This window comes from Diabrotica virgifera, chromosome 4, assembly GCF_917563875.1.
Source record: "Diabrotica virgifera virgifera chromosome 4, PGI_DIABVI_V3a".
Classification (NCBI taxonomy): Eukaryota; Metazoa; Arthropoda; class Insecta; order Coleoptera; family Chrysomelidae; genus Diabrotica; species Diabrotica virgifera.
The window spans coordinates 178,192,916-178,213,144 of record NC_065446.1 but is presented as its reverse complement, the minus strand read 5'-3'; the positions used below and the strand labels follow the sequence as shown (position 1 = coordinate 178,213,144).

The 20,229-nt window shown below is 31.6% G+C and overlaps 1 protein-coding gene across 5 annotated transcripts in view; it reads left to right on the top strand.

Moving 5' to 3' along the window:
* The window catches only part of LOC114333462 (uncharacterized), a 230,962-nt gene that overhangs the window by 185,391 nt on the left and 25,342 nt on the right, over nucleotides 1–20,229 (top strand). For all 5 annotated transcript variants that reach the window (XM_050648583.1, XM_050648585.1, XM_050648584.1 and 2 more), the window contains 2 exons: nucleotides 12,849–13,089; nucleotides 16,515–16,672. In XM_050648583.1, the coding sequence (XP_050504540.1) occupies nucleotides 12,849–13,089; nucleotides 16,515–16,672 (399 nt within the window). The remainder of the gene's footprint in view (nucleotides 1–12,848; nucleotides 13,090–16,514; nucleotides 16,673–20,229) is intronic.

Sequence of the window (20,229 nt, the reverse complement as noted above, 5' to 3'; positions counted from 1 at the left end):
ATCTTTTAAAATACCCTGTATAATATTACAAAACCTCATATTTTAAAAAAGAAGACATCGAAGGGAATCCAAAAATGTAAAAATATATAGGGTGTCCCATTTAAAAAAACGAAGTTATAAGCAACTTCCGGTATAACCGGAAGTTGCAAAGAGATGAAAATATTTTCATTTAATGGATCATCCTTCAAAACCCCTTTATTCCAATTTTCATGATTCTGTTGCCTTGAGTTCTCGAGATATTTCTAATAGGCCCTTTATTTGCCTCACCCTGTATACAACGGCATCCGATTTAGACGTCGAAACGGTAATAAAATCATTTTTTTAGTAAAATTGTGGCTTATTTCCCATCAAAATTAGTTAATTACAAAAATGCCACAAAAAATAGCTTCAGAACAACATTTATATTACAAATTAGGTACAGTCGGAAAAATGAAAGAATAGGGCTTTTCATTCACAGTCATTTGTTTCGAGCTTCTGTCATGTGCCACATAATATTAATATATCTACGTCATACGTTATTGGTATACACCAATGATAAAAACCAAAGACTTATGACGTAGATATATCAATATTATGTGACACATGACAGAAGCTCGAAACAAATGACAATCGATGAAAAGCCCTATACCCATGAACGATCACATCAATCACTTATTTTGTATTTGCTATCTTTTTTTATAACAAACGTTTGTTATTTATACAGGGTGATTGATCAGTAGGGTAAAGCTCAATAGCTCCGCTACAGTAATAGATAGCAATAAAAGTTAATAACAAAAATTTTAGCCACCTTTGAGCTTCACATTACAAAATTAGTTAGAATGTTACAGGGTGTTCGATAACACAGTGGCAGACCAAACTTATGTTTTTTTAAATGGAACACCCTATATTTTATTTTAAATTCGAAATCCTGTTAACTTCTCCATCACAAAAATATAAACTTTGTTATGTTATACAGGGTATTTACAAAGTTATAACCAATTTTATATGAAAATCCTAACAAGTTCAACTCCCTGTATAAATAAAAATAAGCAAAACAACAATGGTTTATTAATGCCATATTTTTTAACGTATTGTCAAAATTTTCAAGAATGGTCGATATTGCTAATTTTCTTTATATCAAATACAGGGTGAGTCAAAACGCAAGTACATTATTTTCTCAGTAATGTTAAATGGAACACCCTTTATTTTATATCATTATTGAAAAGTAAAATTAACGTACTTTAATTTTTATGTAACATTCCCTATGCCCAAATTTATTAGTTTTCGAGATATTTTCATTTTTCAGAGCAAATTATTTTAGGTGTTTAAATTTATCTAAATTTTAAGTAAGCCATGACTCAATTGACAATTGAAGATTACCGATTATCAATCCGGTAATCAATGTAACACTGTAGCAAATAAAGAAATAAAAATAATTTATTAGTAATACATTTTACAAACAAAAACACAACCACTACATGCAACATTTTTGAAACAAATAAAAATCTTTTTATGTAAATGCAACAAATAAACAAAGAAAATTAGTAATAAATTTTACAAAAAAACACGCAAACACAAAATACAATATTTTGTGAAGACAATTAAACACTACTTTTGTATGTAAATGTAACAATGTAACAAATAAAGAACGAAACATAATTTATCAGTAACACATTTTGCAAAAAGACATGTTTGAAAAAATTAGAAGCTACTTTTAATAAAATATTTTTAATATTTAATTACATAAGGTGTTCAAAATTATCTCCTAACACATTTATGTACGCCTAAAAACGATCATTGAATGAGCTACTTACTATACGGAACATTTGTAAATTAACACATCGAAATACACTTTGTATTCTATTTTTCATCTCATCCCTTGTTGTTGGAGATATTTTATAAACTTCATTATTAACGTAATCCCAAAAAAAATCAGTCCAGTTTATTAAATTCTGGTGTTGGGTGGCCACGCTACTGGTCCATTGAAAAATGAAAATATCTCGAAAACTAATAAATTTAGACATAGGGAATGTTATCTAAAAATTAAAATACGGCAATGGTACTTTTCAATAGTGATATAAAATACAGGGTGTTCCATTTAAAATTACTGAGAAAATAATGTACTTGCGTTTTGACTCACCCTGTATTTGATATAAAGAAAATTAGCAATATCGACCATTCTTGAAAATTTTGACAATACGTTAAAAAATATGGCATTAATAAACCATTGTTGTTTTGCTTATTTTTTTTTATACAGGGAGTTAAACTTGTTACGATTTTCATATAAAATTGGTTATAACTTTGTAAATACCCTGTATAACATAACAAACCTTTATATTTTTGTGATGGAGAAGTTAACAGGATTTCGAATTTAAAATAAAATATAGGGTGTTCCATTTAAAAAAACATAAGTTTGGTCTGCCACTGTGTTATCGAACACCATGTAACATTCTAACTAATTTTGTAATGTGAAGCTCAAAGGTGGCTAACATTTTTGTTATTAACTTTTATTGCTATATATTACTATAGCGGAGCTATTGAGCTTTACCCTACTAATCAATCACCGTGTAGAAAAAGACAGCAAATGCAAAATAAGTAATTGATGTGATTGTTCATGGGTATTCTTTCATTTTTCCGACTGTATGCTATTTGCTCTTGATCAATATCATTCCAAATCTCGAGAGCTACTGTTTCTACCTCTTGTAAGGTTCTAGGAGGTGGCAAACGCTTTCGTAGTCTAGATCTGGACCATGCGATGGCCAGTTCAAAGTCCGAAGATTTACCTGTTGTAAATGTTCGATTACAGTTTGTGAACGTGAGGTCTTGCATTATCGTGGATTAGCAAAAAATTGTTACGAATATAAGGAGCCGATAGCATGGTAGCTAAGTCCTTCGCTATGTAAGGTCACTGCTTGAACACACTCATCACGGGTCAAATTCCTTGTAGCGCGTTCCATTTTCACCAAACAACAAAAAAATAAGGGCTTAATTGAAACTTTAAATAATAAATCTACTAATTTTCACAACAACCAGACACTTTTTGGCTGTTAACATTTTGACATCTATTAAATTGGTAATTTCTCATAGCCTACTTTAGGCTTGTCTATTAAACTAAGCAGAAAATGAGGATTTATTGATGAAAAACATGGCTAGTTGTTAACGTACCTAACTTTTTTATTATCCAAAATAAGCAAATGAATCAAAAAAGAAAATGTTAATAAAGCCTAGGGCTACAATTGAATTTTAATTTCAATATTTTATATGGGCTAGAATATTCCACAGGGTGTTCCGAACTTTAAGAAAAAACACAGTGTGATTGTTACACCCGGTACAAAATGACATTTACCTGTCTATGGTGTATTCCACGAATATACGTCTGTTTTGGATTATCGCGACAACGAATATTTTAGAGTGCAACATAAGAAGTACGAAGTATTTTGCTCTAATAATTACTCCAATAAACAACAATATAATTTGCAATTTACTTTCGTTCTTCATATTTGATTCAATAAAATTGTGTTTTGACTAGGAAAGTTTTGGGGTAGTTCTGATTTCTTTCATTATATATGGATTTTGGGCTGCTGAATCCGAATATGAGGTTTGCGGACAAAATTTCTTGCATTGAAACATTGAAAAAATCGCGAAAAAAGCGAAAAATTTCAGCTTTTTTCCGCTTTTTTGCTCAAATCTCGAAAACTATTAACTTTTAGTAAATTATCTCTTAACAGAAATTAAAGTACTTAAAATTATCTACAAATATCACTATTTACTTTTTTTTTCAGACGAACCGTTCGGTCTAAAGTAAAAGTTGAAAATTGCCAATTTTTAACGGTCTCGGCAAAACCCACTTTTTACATTCCAAAACTTTATTTTTTATTAAAATGCTGTCATTTGATAAATTTCTCCTAGTTTTCTGTACAAATAATAAATGTTACCCATAGGTATGGTATGTCTCTTGTCACAGCTTCCATGAGTCCATTCCGTCCTAAGAGGCCGAGAATGTCTCTGCTTTTCCCTTAGAGCCACAGAAGATCAGGCACAGATGGAGTCACAGTTTCAGTTGGTGTGGACATTTCCTTCGGATCTGTTATCTTGGTTTCTGATAAACCTTAGGTTTTGTCCTTTTAAAATGAATTAGTTGAACAGCTCCCTGACTTCCATAAACCTCAGGTGCTGGTTTCTTTTTTATCCGAGGAATGGATTGCTTAGGAACTACTCCATGTTTTGGTGCAATACAAGAAATGCCACATATGACGTGAAAAGTGTGGTATTCGTCGATTGTACAGTAGGAAAAATGAAAGAATACCCATGAACGAACATATAAAACACGCTGTATTTTCCTGTCACCGTGTCACAAAGAAAATTGCCCAGCGCAAGTACATGTAATAATAATTATTACAGCGTGGAAAATACAGCGTGTTTTATCCGTTCGTTCATGGGTATTCTTTCATTTTTCCGACTGTATATATAGGTTTTTACTTGATTATTTTAAATCATTGTGAAGTTTAACTTGCTAGAAACCTTGTAATATTGTGTAATGCGTAAATGTATGTACGTTAAAATCAGCGTTATCGTAGACCTGCTGTGTAAAGCACGGCAGGTCAATTTTCAGCTTCTGTATAGAATGAACAAAACTCCAAAGAGGAAACTACATCAACCTATTTTCTTGAGCCGTACTTTTTGTAGAGAAAACGGCCAACCCTGCAAGGAATGGTGAGACCAACTATCTGGGCCTTACTGCCGCTACAAGACTTTGAGCAAGCGCGTTGCTGATCTGGAAGTGTCAGCAATCGCAGGCGATCCGCAGAAAATTGACCAGCCGTGCTTTACACAACAGGTGTACGAAAACGCTGATTTTAACCCTTTCTATGCCAGGCCTTAATTTGCATGTTGGTCCCTCAATCCTAAAGATTTTTTCATGCTTAGAGTCCCATTGCCTTATATGTATATACGTCGCATATAAATAAACAAATAAATGACAAAAACATGTTTTTAATGAGTTTTTTTTAACCAACTCAAACGTTTTCTTTTCAAAAGTACTCATCAGAGAGCAAAACCAACTTGAAAAAATGTAACTATTAAAAAAAATAATGTAATGTAAATTAACATTAAAAGTTTTCTTTTGTGAGGTACTCCTCAACAGTGGCGGCTCGTGATTTTTACAATAGGGGAGGCTATACCTAACTGTAAAATATCTAGACAAATTCGCACTAGCAAAAAAATGCGCCAAAAAATGTAATTTAAGGCCCCATTTTTTGACCATTTTTTATTTACATTTCATAATATCATCCTAATTCATAATTTCATGATATCATATCATTTTAAAAATAGTTAGTCTAATTGTAAAAGTTTAATACCAAAGTTTGTGTCGTTTATTTGTTAACAATTCCATCTATTTGTAAATAGATACCTCGCATATCAAAATAAATACAGATTTGAAGTTTTGCAGTCCATACATAATGAAGCTTCAAATTTTTTAAGATACTCAACTGAATTTTTTTAATTCTAAACGCGGCCTACTGCGAATTCAAAAACACCATAAATTACCGATATTTTACTTTGAGTTAGAGATATCGGAAAAAGTTATTTGAGCAAGTTGTTCCAAATATTATTATAACCCCACATACCAAATTTCATAACAAAATTCGCACTTTTAGATTTTTCATTATGTATTTTTAGTCAGGACCCTAAAGTTCGTTATCCCGAGACGCACGCAACGGAGCCGATAAGCTATCCTGCCTCCCTTGGTATATCTCCGGGCAGCGTGTGATGGCACCGTAGATGCCACTGTTAGGAGACCGGGTCTCCTTAAACGCCTGCTGCGCTGCACGGAGCATTAGCAACGGAGACTGTTGGGCTTCTCGGCTCCGTGCTCCGTTCATGCATCTCGGGATAACCCAGCGTCCTGTCTACAATAATATGTAATAAAACTGAGACGCGATCATGCGTTCTAATGCTAATGCTCCGTACGTATGGATAATTAGTGATAATATGGAATTTACAGGTTGTATAATAGTGAGAGTTGTACTTGTTGTTTTCGCGATTCATGATAAACAAAACAGTGTAGAGTGTGTAAAAAATTTATGGGGAGGCTGAGCCTCCCTTGCCTCCTCTGACGAGCCGCCACTGCTCCTCAAAACATGACACTACGCAAAGGCGGACTCCGCATCTTGCACACATGTATCTCGATTCGCTTCTTTTTTTTTCTGGTCTTTTCTATGGCTACAAACGCTTCACCTTCTAGCAGCTACCTATAAGCGTTGCCACCAGTGCTACAATATAGCATATATCTAAAATATGTGAACAAATATATACGGCAATGCGTTCGCATGACCTGTCTTAGGTGCCAACATTTTGAGGCTTTGGGAACAATAATCTAACATTTTCGGACATATTTCTACGGCATTGGGACACCAATGAGTCTAAAATTTTATAAGCAACGCATATTTTCGGCTTTGGTAAATTGAGACCATAACACCTTGAACGTATATATACGGCGGCTGGGAATACAGACCCACTTTTTCAAAAACATATATATGCAGCGTTGGGACAGAAAGAGTTAACGTACACTTCGTGTCAAAAAAATCCGAAAATCGTGTTTTTCTAGTTGTGTAAATTGGTCTTGTCACATATGTCATTCTTATTTCTAGGCAACGTTGCCAGTTCAACTAAAATATTATATCAAACCAGCTAAAAGCAGGGCTGTGCGGAAGACCGCAAGTTTTTAGTAGGTTTACTAAAACTTAAAACAACATCGAGCATTTTCGATTAGTCGAAATAGACATATTTAAACATGCATCCTAAAAAATTCTCTTATTAATTTTGTAATGTTCCATCATCTCAATTAAGTACCCATAAATTAATTCGTGTTCTATTATAATTTATTATAATTATCTATTATAATTCCCATAAACAGATGGTTTCATTCTGTATCAAATCGCCATTTCATAAGAGTTATAAATAGATTGAGATGTAATCATGCTCTTACCCCCCTTCATATGTACAGTTTGGGTCTCACAGAGTCCCCTAATTGTCAGTGTGGAAAAGAAGGTGATCTACTACATATTCTCCTCGAATGTTCACATCAATCAGTAAATATAAACAAATTTTATGATAATCTTAATATATTAAAAATTCCACTTCCCGTCTACCTGAACAATTTGATATTTTCTGAAGATATTAATATATTAAAAACAATTTACGAACATATCAAAAACTGTAAATATAGATTGTAGCAATAAAATTTACCCTGTATTTAAGAAATTTTGTTAAAACAAAGCAGGCATGTTTGTTAAAACAAAACAAACATGTTTGTTTTGTTGTTATTTTGTTTTAAACCCTGTAGATTTAAGTAATTATTGTATATTATAATTTAAAAAAGAAAAGAACAAAAAAAGAGAAAAAGAAAAGAAAAAAAAAACAGAAAAAATAAAAAAAAACTAAGAAGATGTAAACCTCCGCGAGGATGAATCGGGTTTACGTCTTAGCGTACTAAAAAAAAACAATTTATAAAAAATAACAAAAAAAAAATAATAAAAAAAAACAAATTAACAATATAAAAAAAATGCAACAAAAAATACAAAAAAAATAAAAATTTACAAAAAAAAATGAACAACCAAAACAGAGTATTATTTAGATAATAATTGTAGATAATAATGTTAGTTTGTTATGTATTTAGAGTTAAAAATATGTACAGAAAAAATTCCTCTGATTGAAAAATCAAATTTGTTTGTTTTTAAAATAACAAAATGTCTGGCTAATTGGCTCGGCCAAGGCCATCAAATTAACTAAAAAAAAAATATAATTTATGACAGATATGACATGAATGGCAGATAATAACTCTAGACATGACATTAAATTATGTTTAATTTAAAATCGAGAAGTGTGAAGGGTTTCTCGTAAAGTGTAGCACAAAACTCTTTTAGGAGTTGTGGGATACTAATAAATAAAACACACCGGAAAAATTAAAATTTGAAATTATTACAAAATGAATAACTTTTACAGTGAACAAGTGTGGAACTTAAATATTACCTATGTATTACAATAAAATTCGAAACTGCTGAAATATTAAGGACATAGGTGGAAAATGTCGCCTGTCAAAATGTTCAATGTGTTTTATTAAATGTATTCATTTTTTTCGAATCATGAGAAATATAATGAATATTTTTAAAAAATTTAAACGCAGAATGAAAGATTACATTATTACTGAGGGCCGAAAGTCCCTGAAAACTTCTATTTTTATTTTAATAAGTTACAGGGGGAAAATAAAGAGAAAATTTAGTGATGTTTAATTGCAAATATTTCATTCAAAAAAAAAACTAAGGAACTTTCGGCTCTCGGTTATATAATATATTTCATTTTGCGTTTAAATTTTTCAAAAATACTTATTTATTTTCTTAGGATTCGAAAAAAAAATACATTAATTTAAAACACATAGAAAATTTTGACAGGCGACATTTTGCTCCTTTCTCCTTAATATTTTGTCATAGCTCCATTAATATTAATAATTGCCTGTAATCTTCTGGGTACTGAGTTAATTAAATTTACTGCTAAATTTTTATCTTCAGCCAATCCTTCCCAGGTTTCTTCAATGATGGTCCACAAATGATCTCTGTTTTGGGGAATTACATTCAATTTTTGTATTTTGTTGACCATAAGTCCCCAAACGTTCTCTATTGGATTTATATCTGGACTTTTAGAGGGCCATGGAAGAGTTTCAATGTTATTTTCCATAAGGTAATCCCGTACACGGTGAGCTGTGTGGATTGAACAGTTGTCATGCTGGAAAATAAAATTATTGTTGGGGAAAATTTGACTAACCGATGGCAACATCACATTATCTAAAATATGTAAATAATTTCCAACATTGAACCGTTCTTCAATTTTCCAACACATTATTAAACCTCCTCTATACATCCAAGCCCAAGCATTTATAGAGAACCGCCCGGATTTATCACTTAACGAAATATAGTTTTCGTTAAACCTATTTCCAGGCGGTCTATAAACCCTAATGCGGCCATGATAACGAGACTGGAAAACTTTTTCATCAGAAAAAAATTAATTAAACAGAGCAAATATGAGTCTACTTTGCTTATGTTCCTCGTTATACTTGTATTTTCGGGCGACTGCACAATTTTTTAAACCAGTTGTTTTAATCCTCCTTAATGCTGTAGTTATAGATCCATTAAAGTTTGTATTTATTCACTTTTGCTTGCCTTGCCGTATGGAAGGGATTCACTCTTAAATAATTAGATAATGTTTGATCTTGTTGGGCTGTAGTAATAGCTGGTCTACCGCTCCCTCTCCTTTTATCCAAAGTCTGCTCGTTTCCCATCTTTTTTTAATGTTGAGAATTGTGGTTTTGCTTCTATTGAACTCTTGAGCCAGTTGTCGGACAGACCAACCATCTTCTATTTTCGAAATTATTCTAGTTTTATCACACTTACTTAATTGACTTGGCATTGTTAAAAATTTACTTTGACGAATTTGTCAAATTTGACTGATGTATGTATGTATTGCACCGTTCTTAGGCGTCAACGCCCTTCGGTAGGGATCTATGGGGGAGTATCACCGAGCCGCAAGCCCTTATCCCTTGCCGTACTGCTCCCTCATAGGTCGATCAGATGCCCGCATATTCCAGTCTAAGCGCCAGATTCATATTTAGAATTTTATACTGGCGCGTTAGCCTTTTTGTTTTTCCGATGGCCTGGGCTGGGCTTGAACTCACATACCTCAAGGCGAAGTGAAGTGTGGGTCAGCCGCTAGTCGCACTAAGCTATCCGATCGACATTTGACTGATGTCAAGTAATTAAATAAGTCATCGAGGACTGGACCTAGCCCTTTTTTTTTAATATTAACTCAACCGTCTCTCTGGATATTTTTATTAGATACGGTTTTTTGTTAATGATAAAAATAATACCTGTCTAAAAATGTTATACCGGATGGTGAATTGGAAAACGGGCCATATTCAATGTAAAATTTTAAACTGTAGAATTCCTGCTTCCCTAATTATTTTATATCAAAACACATAAACAACTATTTCTAGAGGATTGAAATCTGTATTGAAAACAACTGTTAAAATTGTTCTACGAATTAAACATATTCCAAAATTTTGTAAAAATATAATAATTTTTCACAGAAATACGCCAAAGTTAGGCCACACACACTACCATAGTGTGTATCGGTTGCGTTCGGTCACAGTGAAGTTATTATAAACATTGACAATTTGAACTGTCAAAATTTGTACTTCATCATTTCTTGTTTAAAAAATAATAAAATTGATAAGATAGCCTCAGTTGAGGAGGAAGTAATGTAGGCTTTTATCTTCTGTTGTCTAGGGTTGATTATTTGGCCACAGGTCGATTTTAGGATACAGCAAACACTTTATTGTAGAACTCGTAAATTACAAGGATAATGTAACAACTAATGTAAACGGTAATTAAATAACACTTGAAATCTAAAACGGGTTTATAGCAAGAATATGCAATCGTAGTTCGTCGTACGTCGTTATAAAGATGAAAAGGGCCGTCTGCCTCTATCATCAGCGTCTTGCTCTCAACTTGACTTTTCTCTGACTGACTGACTACTGTCGCTTGGCCATGATATGCTGAACCTATAGATCTATCGCGTTTTTTTATTATTCGGCAAATGCCACTTAACTGGCTTTCGGCTGGCGTTTATGATAAATAAAATAACTTAAGAGTTCGCAATGGAAAATATAAAGTATTTGCTAACGAATGTAATCCTACAGTAATAATAATAAAGATGTTTTATTCAGTCAATAGTGTGCGAACAATCAGGTAAATAATAACGTGGGCCTAACTTTTACACTCATACCTACTGTGGCAAATGTAGGTATTTTTCAAAATGTTGGAATGTGTTTAAATCCTAGAACAATTTTAGCTTTTGTTTTTTGATACAGATTTTAATCCTCTACAAATAGCTTCTCATGACTTTTGTTGTAAAATGATTAGGGAAGCAGGAATGTAACAGTTTAGAATTTTACATTGAGTTACCTATGGCCCGTTTTACGATTCACCACCATGATTTTTGAACGTTATTTTTTGTATTTAGATTTAGTACAATTCCATTATCTGTGTTACAACGCCGTGATTCACGAGCCATTGTGTCCATTCTGAACACAGGTTTACATTGGGAAAAAAAAGTGTACCAGTTTTTTTTGACGCGAAGTGTACATACAATCGATGGATACCACACTTTTTACGTCATGGGTGGCATTTCTTGTATTGCACCAAAACATGCAATAGCTCCTAACCAATCCATTCCTCGGCGAAAAACTAAACCCGCACCTGAGGTTTATGGAAGTCAGAGAACTGTTCAAGTAATACATTTTGAAAGGACAAAACCTCAAGGTTTATCAGAAGTCAAGGTCCGAAGGGAATGTTCACACCAACTGAAACTGTGACTCCATCTGTGCCTGATCTTCTGTGGCTCTAAGGGAAAAGCAGAGACATTCTCGGTATTTTAGGATGGAATGGATTCATGGAAGCTGTGAAAAGAGACATACTATATTCATATTATGAACTAACATTTATTATTTGTACAGAAAACTAGGAGAAATTTATCAAATGACAGCATCCTAATAAAAACTAAAGTTTTGGAATGTAAAAAGTGGGTTTTGCCGAGACCGTTAAAAATTGGCAATTTTCAACTTGCACTTTAGACCGAACGGTTCGTCTGAAAAAAAAAATAAATAGTGATATTTGTAGATAATTTTAAGTACTACTTTAATTTCTGTTAAGAGATCATTTACTAAAAGTTAATAGTTTTCGAGATTTAAGTAAAAAACCGGAAAAAAGCTAAAATTTTTCGCTTTTTGCGATTTTTTCAATGTTCCGGCAAGAAATTTTGTCCACAAACCTCATATTCGGATTCAGCAGCCCAAAATCTATAATATAATGAAAGAAATCAGAACTACCCCAAGACTTTCCCACTAGGGAGTTCGTAGAGTACAAATTGACTGAATGAATTTTGCACAGTAAAATATTCGTTGTCGCGATAATCCAAAACAGACGTATATTCGTGGAATGGGGTATAGCAACAATATTATTACATCGATTTTCTTAAATAATAAGACTAACATAATAAAAAAAATTACTCAAATCGGACAACAGGTTTAGGAAATTCGAGACATCTAACATGTTTCATTTTTAAGGTGTTCCGTTAATTTTGCCGCTGTGTGTATATGTATTTCTACTTATATTGGTCATATCTGCTTTAAATTACGTACAATTCTGTACATTTTGAAAAACATGTTTCTCTCTTAAGAGCACACAGTAGCGATCAACAGGTCAAACGTGGTCCAAGATTGCGAAAGTTCTGCGAACTTTCAAAAGTGAGGCAACAGTGCGTCGGTAATTCGACACTGACAGTGACGTTTATACTATCAAAAACAATAATTTTTATACACATAGGCAGGCGCGAAATGTTGCCAAGTCAGTGACGTTCAATTTCTTGTTATAAAAAAATCGATTTTTAGTAGTTCCAATGTGACACAAAATCTAGGCACGGGATAAATAAGTTTATTTGAAGAAAGTGTATTTTTTGTCTTTCTTAATGGCGGTACAGGCTCCTATTTTCAATATTTTATTTAGTTATAGAGTAATTTCCACATACTAACATATTTCTAAAATTGGGCTCTGTACCGCCATTCTTTATTATATTACGAATATGTGTGCCAAATATCTCGACAAAATATTTAAAATTAGAGCCGCAATCTTGGAACGCGTTTAAAATCTTGCTACCTGTTGATCGCTACTGTTTGCTCTTAAGTATTTTTTGCCATGAGGAACTCATTTTGTAATGCCAGGAGTTCTGAATAATTTACGATACTATATTTTTGATTGCAGGTACTTTCTGACGACGATTTTGATCTGAAAATGGAAGACGGTTCCTGTTTATCTACGAAACTTTTGGAGTTGGAGAAACCAAAATGTGAAAATAAACAAATTGAATCCTCTGCAAAAGAGGTCAAAGCAGCTATTGTAAAAGAGGACCAACCAACTCCGGCAACAGAGATCAAAGCTACTACTGTAAAAGAGAACCAACCTACTCCGGCAAAAGAACCATCAGAGCAGAAATCTCAGACAGGTAATAGTTAGTATACTTAAAATAGTCACAATCTTTATATATATACGTACAGGGATGGTCACTCAAAAGAGTCCATTCTGAATTGGCACTATTCATTGGAATTTGTGGACGTATATATAAATATGGACCGGGCTATTTACATCTTTATATGAAGTCATGAGATTGTCACAGTCATAGGCACAAATCCCTAATTTAACGTTATCATATTATTTTGTTTTCAAGTCGATATGTTTTAATTTTAAATACCTCTACACAATTACTTATATACATACACACTCATAATATATAAAATAAGCGATGACGGTCGTGATGACCGTCGCGAATTAATGCTTTTTCCACTATCCAAAAATCGCGGAACGTCCCTAAAAAAGTTTTCACTTCAAATAACATTCTCGCTGTATTGAAAATTTCAGATTTTTAGCTTAAAGAAATTTAATTCGTGAACGAAAGAGTTAAAGAAACATAACTCTTGATACATACTGTCCATAATTGACCAGAAAAAAAAACAAAAATCGTATATTTAAATTGTTCAAACTCGCTGTAAAGTCGTTAAACCCTGAAGATCATATGTCATGAATGAGCACTTAGACGCTTGGACGTGGTGCAAAATAAGAGTTATTTAACCAACAGGCATCTTCTTATCGGCAGGAATACTGGAATCTAAAACGCTGTAAGATAATTGTGAAAGTCGACTGAGTAATAGCCGGGAATTACGTGTGTTGAGAAAGATCCTACAGAAAATGAAAAACTTTTAATAGTATGTTTTAATTAATTAGAATAATAATTTGGCTTACCATAGACTGTGGGTTTTTCCCTACTCATAAATTGACGTCAGCTGTTATATTGCGGCAACGAACTGAGAAATTATTCTTAAATCGGGGTGTTCGATTATTTATAACCGATCGCCAGACTAAGGATCAAGTGGTAACATTCCTAGTTGTTAGTTGAACTTACGTGTTTATATTACACGACGGAGCTTTTACTTACGGAAAAAAATGAAACAAGATAGAACTTTTTATAATTTAATTAAGAAATTTATAATAAACAACATATCAAAAAGTTCTACTTCAAAAGTGGGTGCTTAATTTTTTTTTAAACAAATGAACTGCGAAATTATATGTTTTTTAAATACCTACTAAAACATAAATTTTAGAAAGAAACTGACCATTGAAAATTTCAGAGAAAATTTTACACAAAAAACCTTTTCAAACCTGATCAAATTAAATTTTACAAATTGGAAATCAAATAAGAACATTAAGAGTAAACAGTAGCGATCAACAGGTAGCAACAAAATATAACTTCGGGAGATAGTATCATAAACTTTGGCAACAGTGGTAATCTTTGACATTATCTAAGATTAATATTTTGACAATATCATAGTCGCGCTAAATGGAAGTAATAGAAAACGATTTTATTATTAATAAATAGATATTTATAAAAATAAACCAAAATGGGTGAAAATTTTATGTTAAGATAGGTATTTAGAAAGGTATTTGCATGAAATATCTAATAATAAAACCATAATAAATAATCATTTTTTGTTTTCGTTTGATTTACTTTTTCCATTTTGTTAAACTATTGATAATATTTTTAAAATAAAAAATCCTCCTAAAACTTTATATACTCGCATTAGAATTCGAAATATTTTTACGTAAAATATACTTACCTACCCACATATAACTAAAACTCACAATTAACAACAATGTATTCTTTCAAAGAGGCCAACAACTTATACAACAACAACAAATATATTATAATAAATTAACTATCAATAAACACTACTTTCCTATGAGCCAACAAAAACGAATTCTTAAATTAACACACTACTGCACTGAACAGATATCGATAAAGATGACAGAACAGATTAGAGAAAATCTGACGCAGGTTTGTCAAAATGACAGTGATAATTTCTCTATGTTGCCTAATTAGTTATTTAGTTATAATATGTTCGATTTCTTGCTAGCATTAAAAAATTTTAGTAGTTCCAAGATTACACAAAATCTAGGCACGGGATAAAAAAGTTTATTTGAAGAAAGTTTTTTTTCTTCTTAATGGCTGTACAGGCTCCTTTTTTTCAATATTTTATTTAGTTATAGAGTAATTTCCACGTACAACATATTTCTGAAATTGGGCTCTGTACCGCCATTCCTTATTATATTACGAATATGTGTGCCAAATATCTCGACAAAATATTCAAAATTAGAGCCGCAATCTTGGAACGCGTTTGTTGCTACCTGTTGATCGCTACTGTAGCCTCTTAAAGCTATTTTATGGTTTATTACAAAGAAAAAAATATGTACATAAGTGCAGTGTGAGCGGAAAGCGGGACTTACATGAATTTTGTTTAAAAATTATTTAAAAATATGTTACAGCAGAAACGTAATTTCGTTGGAAAATTTACACCAACAAGAGCTAGTAAGACACTAACAAATTGGCAACATTGTTAGAATGACGAGGATGACATTTTAATTAACAGTGGCGTTAATTTTAAATTAAATAAAAGTTATTATTTTGTAAACCTTTGATTTTGGAAATGGGACCGCCGCATGTTCTAAAATTATGTGGGTATCAGTAAATATTTTATTTTACCAAACGTTTTAATGGCTAGAAAATTATATTGCCACGAGAAGAAAGAAAGTGTTTATTTCTAATATTAAAAAGAGAAAACTACTTACCTTGGCCATGTTATAAGAAATAGTAGAGCAAAGCATTTGAAATTAATAATGGAAGGGAAAATAAAAGGCAAGAGGGGACTGGGAAAAAACATTCCTGGAGACGTAAACATTCTTCGCTGAGATTGTTTTTCAACTTTGCAATTTTTAAGTTTGCTAGCTTAAAGTACAGTAGTAAGTACAAACAGTAGTGATACTCTCGTCGGCGCCTTTGAAGTTTTTGAAGTCTCGTTTTGTAGAGGCAGCCATCTTGTTATCAACTTAATAATAAATTATCAAATCTTTGAGTGATCTCAGTAGTTCCAACAGCTTCAAGGACATCATATTTAAACGAATGTACGAGATTGAACCAGCAGCAACACTGTGCTACTCTACTACGCACCTGAGACACTTTTCGCCCAAATCTGTCTGCGCCGAAAAAAATGCGTGACTATAGATTATAGATAACTCGGTTAATTTAAAAAAAAATCTAGTTATACTCGGTTCGCTAAACTCAGACACAACTGGCTAGTGATTTTAGTAGGTAATTTTTTTGTTTTTTGTCAATTTTGCCAAAAGTGGCAAAATTACTTACTAAAATCGCTAGCCAGTTGTGTCTGAGTTTAGCAAACCGACTATAGTCTAATTTTTTACTTTTTTGTGTATGTAAAATATTATATGGTTAATTTCAAGACTTTTGAATTCAAGAATATTTTCTCACATTCTAATCTGCTGCTTCATTTTGTACATAGAAAATATTGATTTTTTTTTCAGATGCAAATGTGAAAGTAATGTTTGGAGAAATAGATTCTGTTAAACCAAAAATTGGTTCATCGGGAAAATACGTCTGTTCCAATTTTAAAGAGGATGAACTAACATTAATATCAATGGAAGAAGATGTACTGACCGAATTCTCACAATTAAATGATTGGGTAAGGTTTATACATGTTTCTTGATACATCATATCTAAATTAGATTTAAAAATATAATTGCTTTATACGGAAGAGAAAAATTTTTCACTAAAATAACGAAATTATTTATTACTTTATTGCAAATATATTTTTTTATAAGTGTTTGATTTGGTGAAATAATTAGTTTTGGTAGAAGGGAGTGGTGAGGAGCGCGCCAAACTTTAAGACTGTATACTAATATACGTAATAATTAAAAATAACTCATACGTTGTTATTCGATTTTTATTTGTTTCCGAGATACGAGGTGTTAAAATTTTTCTTACAAACTGACGATATATTTATTGCTCTAAAATCGCTTGAGTTGTGCAAATGAAATTTGGTGGGTTTTAAGACGTAGTTGTTGCGCATTTTCTGACACACAATTAAGAATTTTATATTTACCATTTGCGCGCGTACGGGTAATAGTCTGAATTTTTTTAAAGATAAAAATGGTACGCCACTGAAATATTTCAAATTAAAAATCTCTTACATTCCTCGTTCAATTTGTGACAAAAAAAATTATTTTCCCTTTTTTTCATGCGACGCTTCGTTTTCATGAAAAAAATAAAAAATTTTAACGCTTACAAAGTTTTCGATGAAGTTTCTATATGAATGTGTATTTCGAATACTTTGTAAGCGTTTTAAGATATTTTATTAATAAGATAGATTAATAAGATAAGAATACTTTGAAAGATATTTTATTTTTTGCATGAAAACGAAGCGTCGTATGAACAAACGGGAAGATAGATTGTTTGTCAGAAATTGAACAAGTAATTCAAAAATAATTTTTAATTTGAAATATCTCAGTGGCGTACTATTTTTTTTTCTTTAAAAAGTTTCGGACCCTTACCCGTACGCGCTCCAATGATGAATATAAAATTTTTAATTGTGTGTCAAAAAATGCGCTATAACTACTGTCTTAAAACCCACCAAATTTCATTTGCACACTTCAACCGGTTTTAGAGCAATAAATAAATCGTCAGTTTGTAAGAAAAATGTTAACACCCCGTATCTCGGAAACAAAAAATCGAATAACAACGTATCAGTTATTTTTAATTATTATTATTACGTATATTATACAGTCTTAAAGTTTGGCGCGTTCCTCACCACTCACCCTGTAAATATACATTTTTTGCCAGTGATTTTTCTTTTCTGTATTTATAATTGTATTCGCTTACTCAACATCCTTTATTTCATAATGTTTTGGCTTTTCTTTCGTCAGGTAGTTTTACCTCCGTGACTGTGTTGGTCGTCGCCCTGAAAGTCAGGGTCTTCTGACATTGTTGTCACAAATGGTAACATTGCTCCTGTAGTGATCCTTTCCCAAGTTAAACTGCTCCTTCTTCTAACTTGGCTACACTGTACTGATGACTACTAATGAGTCAGAAACTATTGGCGTATCAGAAATACTAGATATTGTTGGAGAATAAGGCTATAACATACAGGGTGAGTCATGAGGAACTGTACATACTCCTACCTCGTATAGAGGCCCCTATGGGGAATAACAAATGACCATTAAAAAGTGTCTGCTCCCATTGTTTAATAATATACGACGTATATGCGAGTTTCGCATTTTGACAGAAATTTGTATTCGACATAATTTTTGAACGGTCAGGTCGATGTGTCTCTTATTTTGGTCAATCGTTACACTATTGCCACCTAATCAAGTGATTTATTCAAACTAGAAAAAAATCAGGTCCGGCTTTAAAAAAATTAGTTCGTTTGGGTCTTAGAAAAAATTTCACCCTGTATAAGCTTTTTGAAAACTCTAATATGAATTTTACAAATTAGACAAATAGGCAATTAAAATAACATATTTAGTTTTTTCCGTACACGATTGCTTAATTTTTGATAAAAAAATCAAATTTGATTATGAATTAAAAGTTTGGTGAAGTAAACCGTAGATTTAACAAAATTAACTTTTATTACCAAAATTAATTTTTTTTGAACAAATATTTAATTTATGTTACCACCAATCAACTGATCTATTCAAACAAGAAAAAAATCAGGTCCGGATTTAAAAAATAAGTTCGTTTTGGTCTTAAAAAAAATTTCACCCTGTATACACTTTTTGAAAACTCTAATATGATTTTTACAAATTAGACAAATAGGCAATTAAAATGGCATATTTATTTTTTTCCTCACACGATTAGTTAATTTTTTATAAAAAAAATCAAATTTGACTATGAATAATTAAAAGTTTGGTAAAGTGAACCATAGATTAAAAAAAAATAACTTTTATTACAAAAATGAATTATTTTTGAACAAATATTTAATTTTTGTTATCATCCAATCAACTGATTTATTCAAACTAGAAAAAAATCAGGCCCGGATTTAAAAAATTAGTTTGTTTGGGTCCTAGAAAAAATTTCACCTTGTATACGTTTTTTGAAAACTCTAATATGAATTTTACAAATAAGACAAATAGGCAATTAAAATGGCATATTTATTTTTTCCCCACGATTACTTATTTTTTTTTATTAAAAAATATCAAAACATCAAATTTGACTATGCATAAAAAGTTTGGCAAAGTTTTTGCATAGATTTAAAAAAATTTACTTTTTTTACAAAAATTAATTTACAAAAACAACGTTTTGCTTAAAATTAAAAGTTTTACAATTTTTTTTTTTTTTTCTATAACACGTCTAGATCTAAAACTTCCCATAACACTTCTTTTGGACTCTATAGTATAACGTAGACGTGATCAAATTGATAAATTTTAAATTTTTCCGCGTAATTTTTGCGATTTACAAGTTTGCAACTGTTACAAGAAGAAGACTGAAAGTCTACAACAATTTTCATAGTCTTCACAATGGTAAGAGGTATGTGCTGTAAAAATTTCAGAAAAAAAATATTAAAATGGAACAGAGTTGTAGCGAGTTAAACCGTGAGTTCATTTTTTTTTTTTTTCATTTTTAGGTTAAAATTCCGATTTTGACAAATTTGATTTTTTAATAAAAAATTAAGTTATCGTGTGGGGAAAAAATAAATATGCCATTTTAATTGCCTATTTGTCTTATTTGTAAAATTCATATTAGAGTTTTCAAAAAGCGTATACAGGGTGAAATTTTTTCTAAGACCAAAACGAACTAATTTTTTAAATCCGGACCTGATTTTTTTCTAGTTTGAATAAATCAGTTGATTGGATGGTAACATAAATTACTTAATAAAAGTTCTTTTTTTTAAATCTATGGTTCACTTTACGAAACTTTTAATTCATAGTGAAATTTGATTTTTTTATAAAAAATTAAGTATTCGTGTGCGGAAAAAAATAAATATGCCATTTTAATTGCCTATTTGTCTAATTTGTAAAATTCATATTAGAGTTTTCAAAAAGCGTATACAGGGTGAAATTTTTTCTAAGACCCAAACGAACTAATTTTTTTAAAGCCGGACCTGATTTTTTTCTAGTTTGAATAAATTAGTTGATTGAATGGTAATAGTGTAACGATTGGCCAAAATAAGAGACACATCGATCTGACCGTTCAAAAATTATGACGAATACAAATTTCTGTCAAAATGCGAAACTCGCCCTGTAT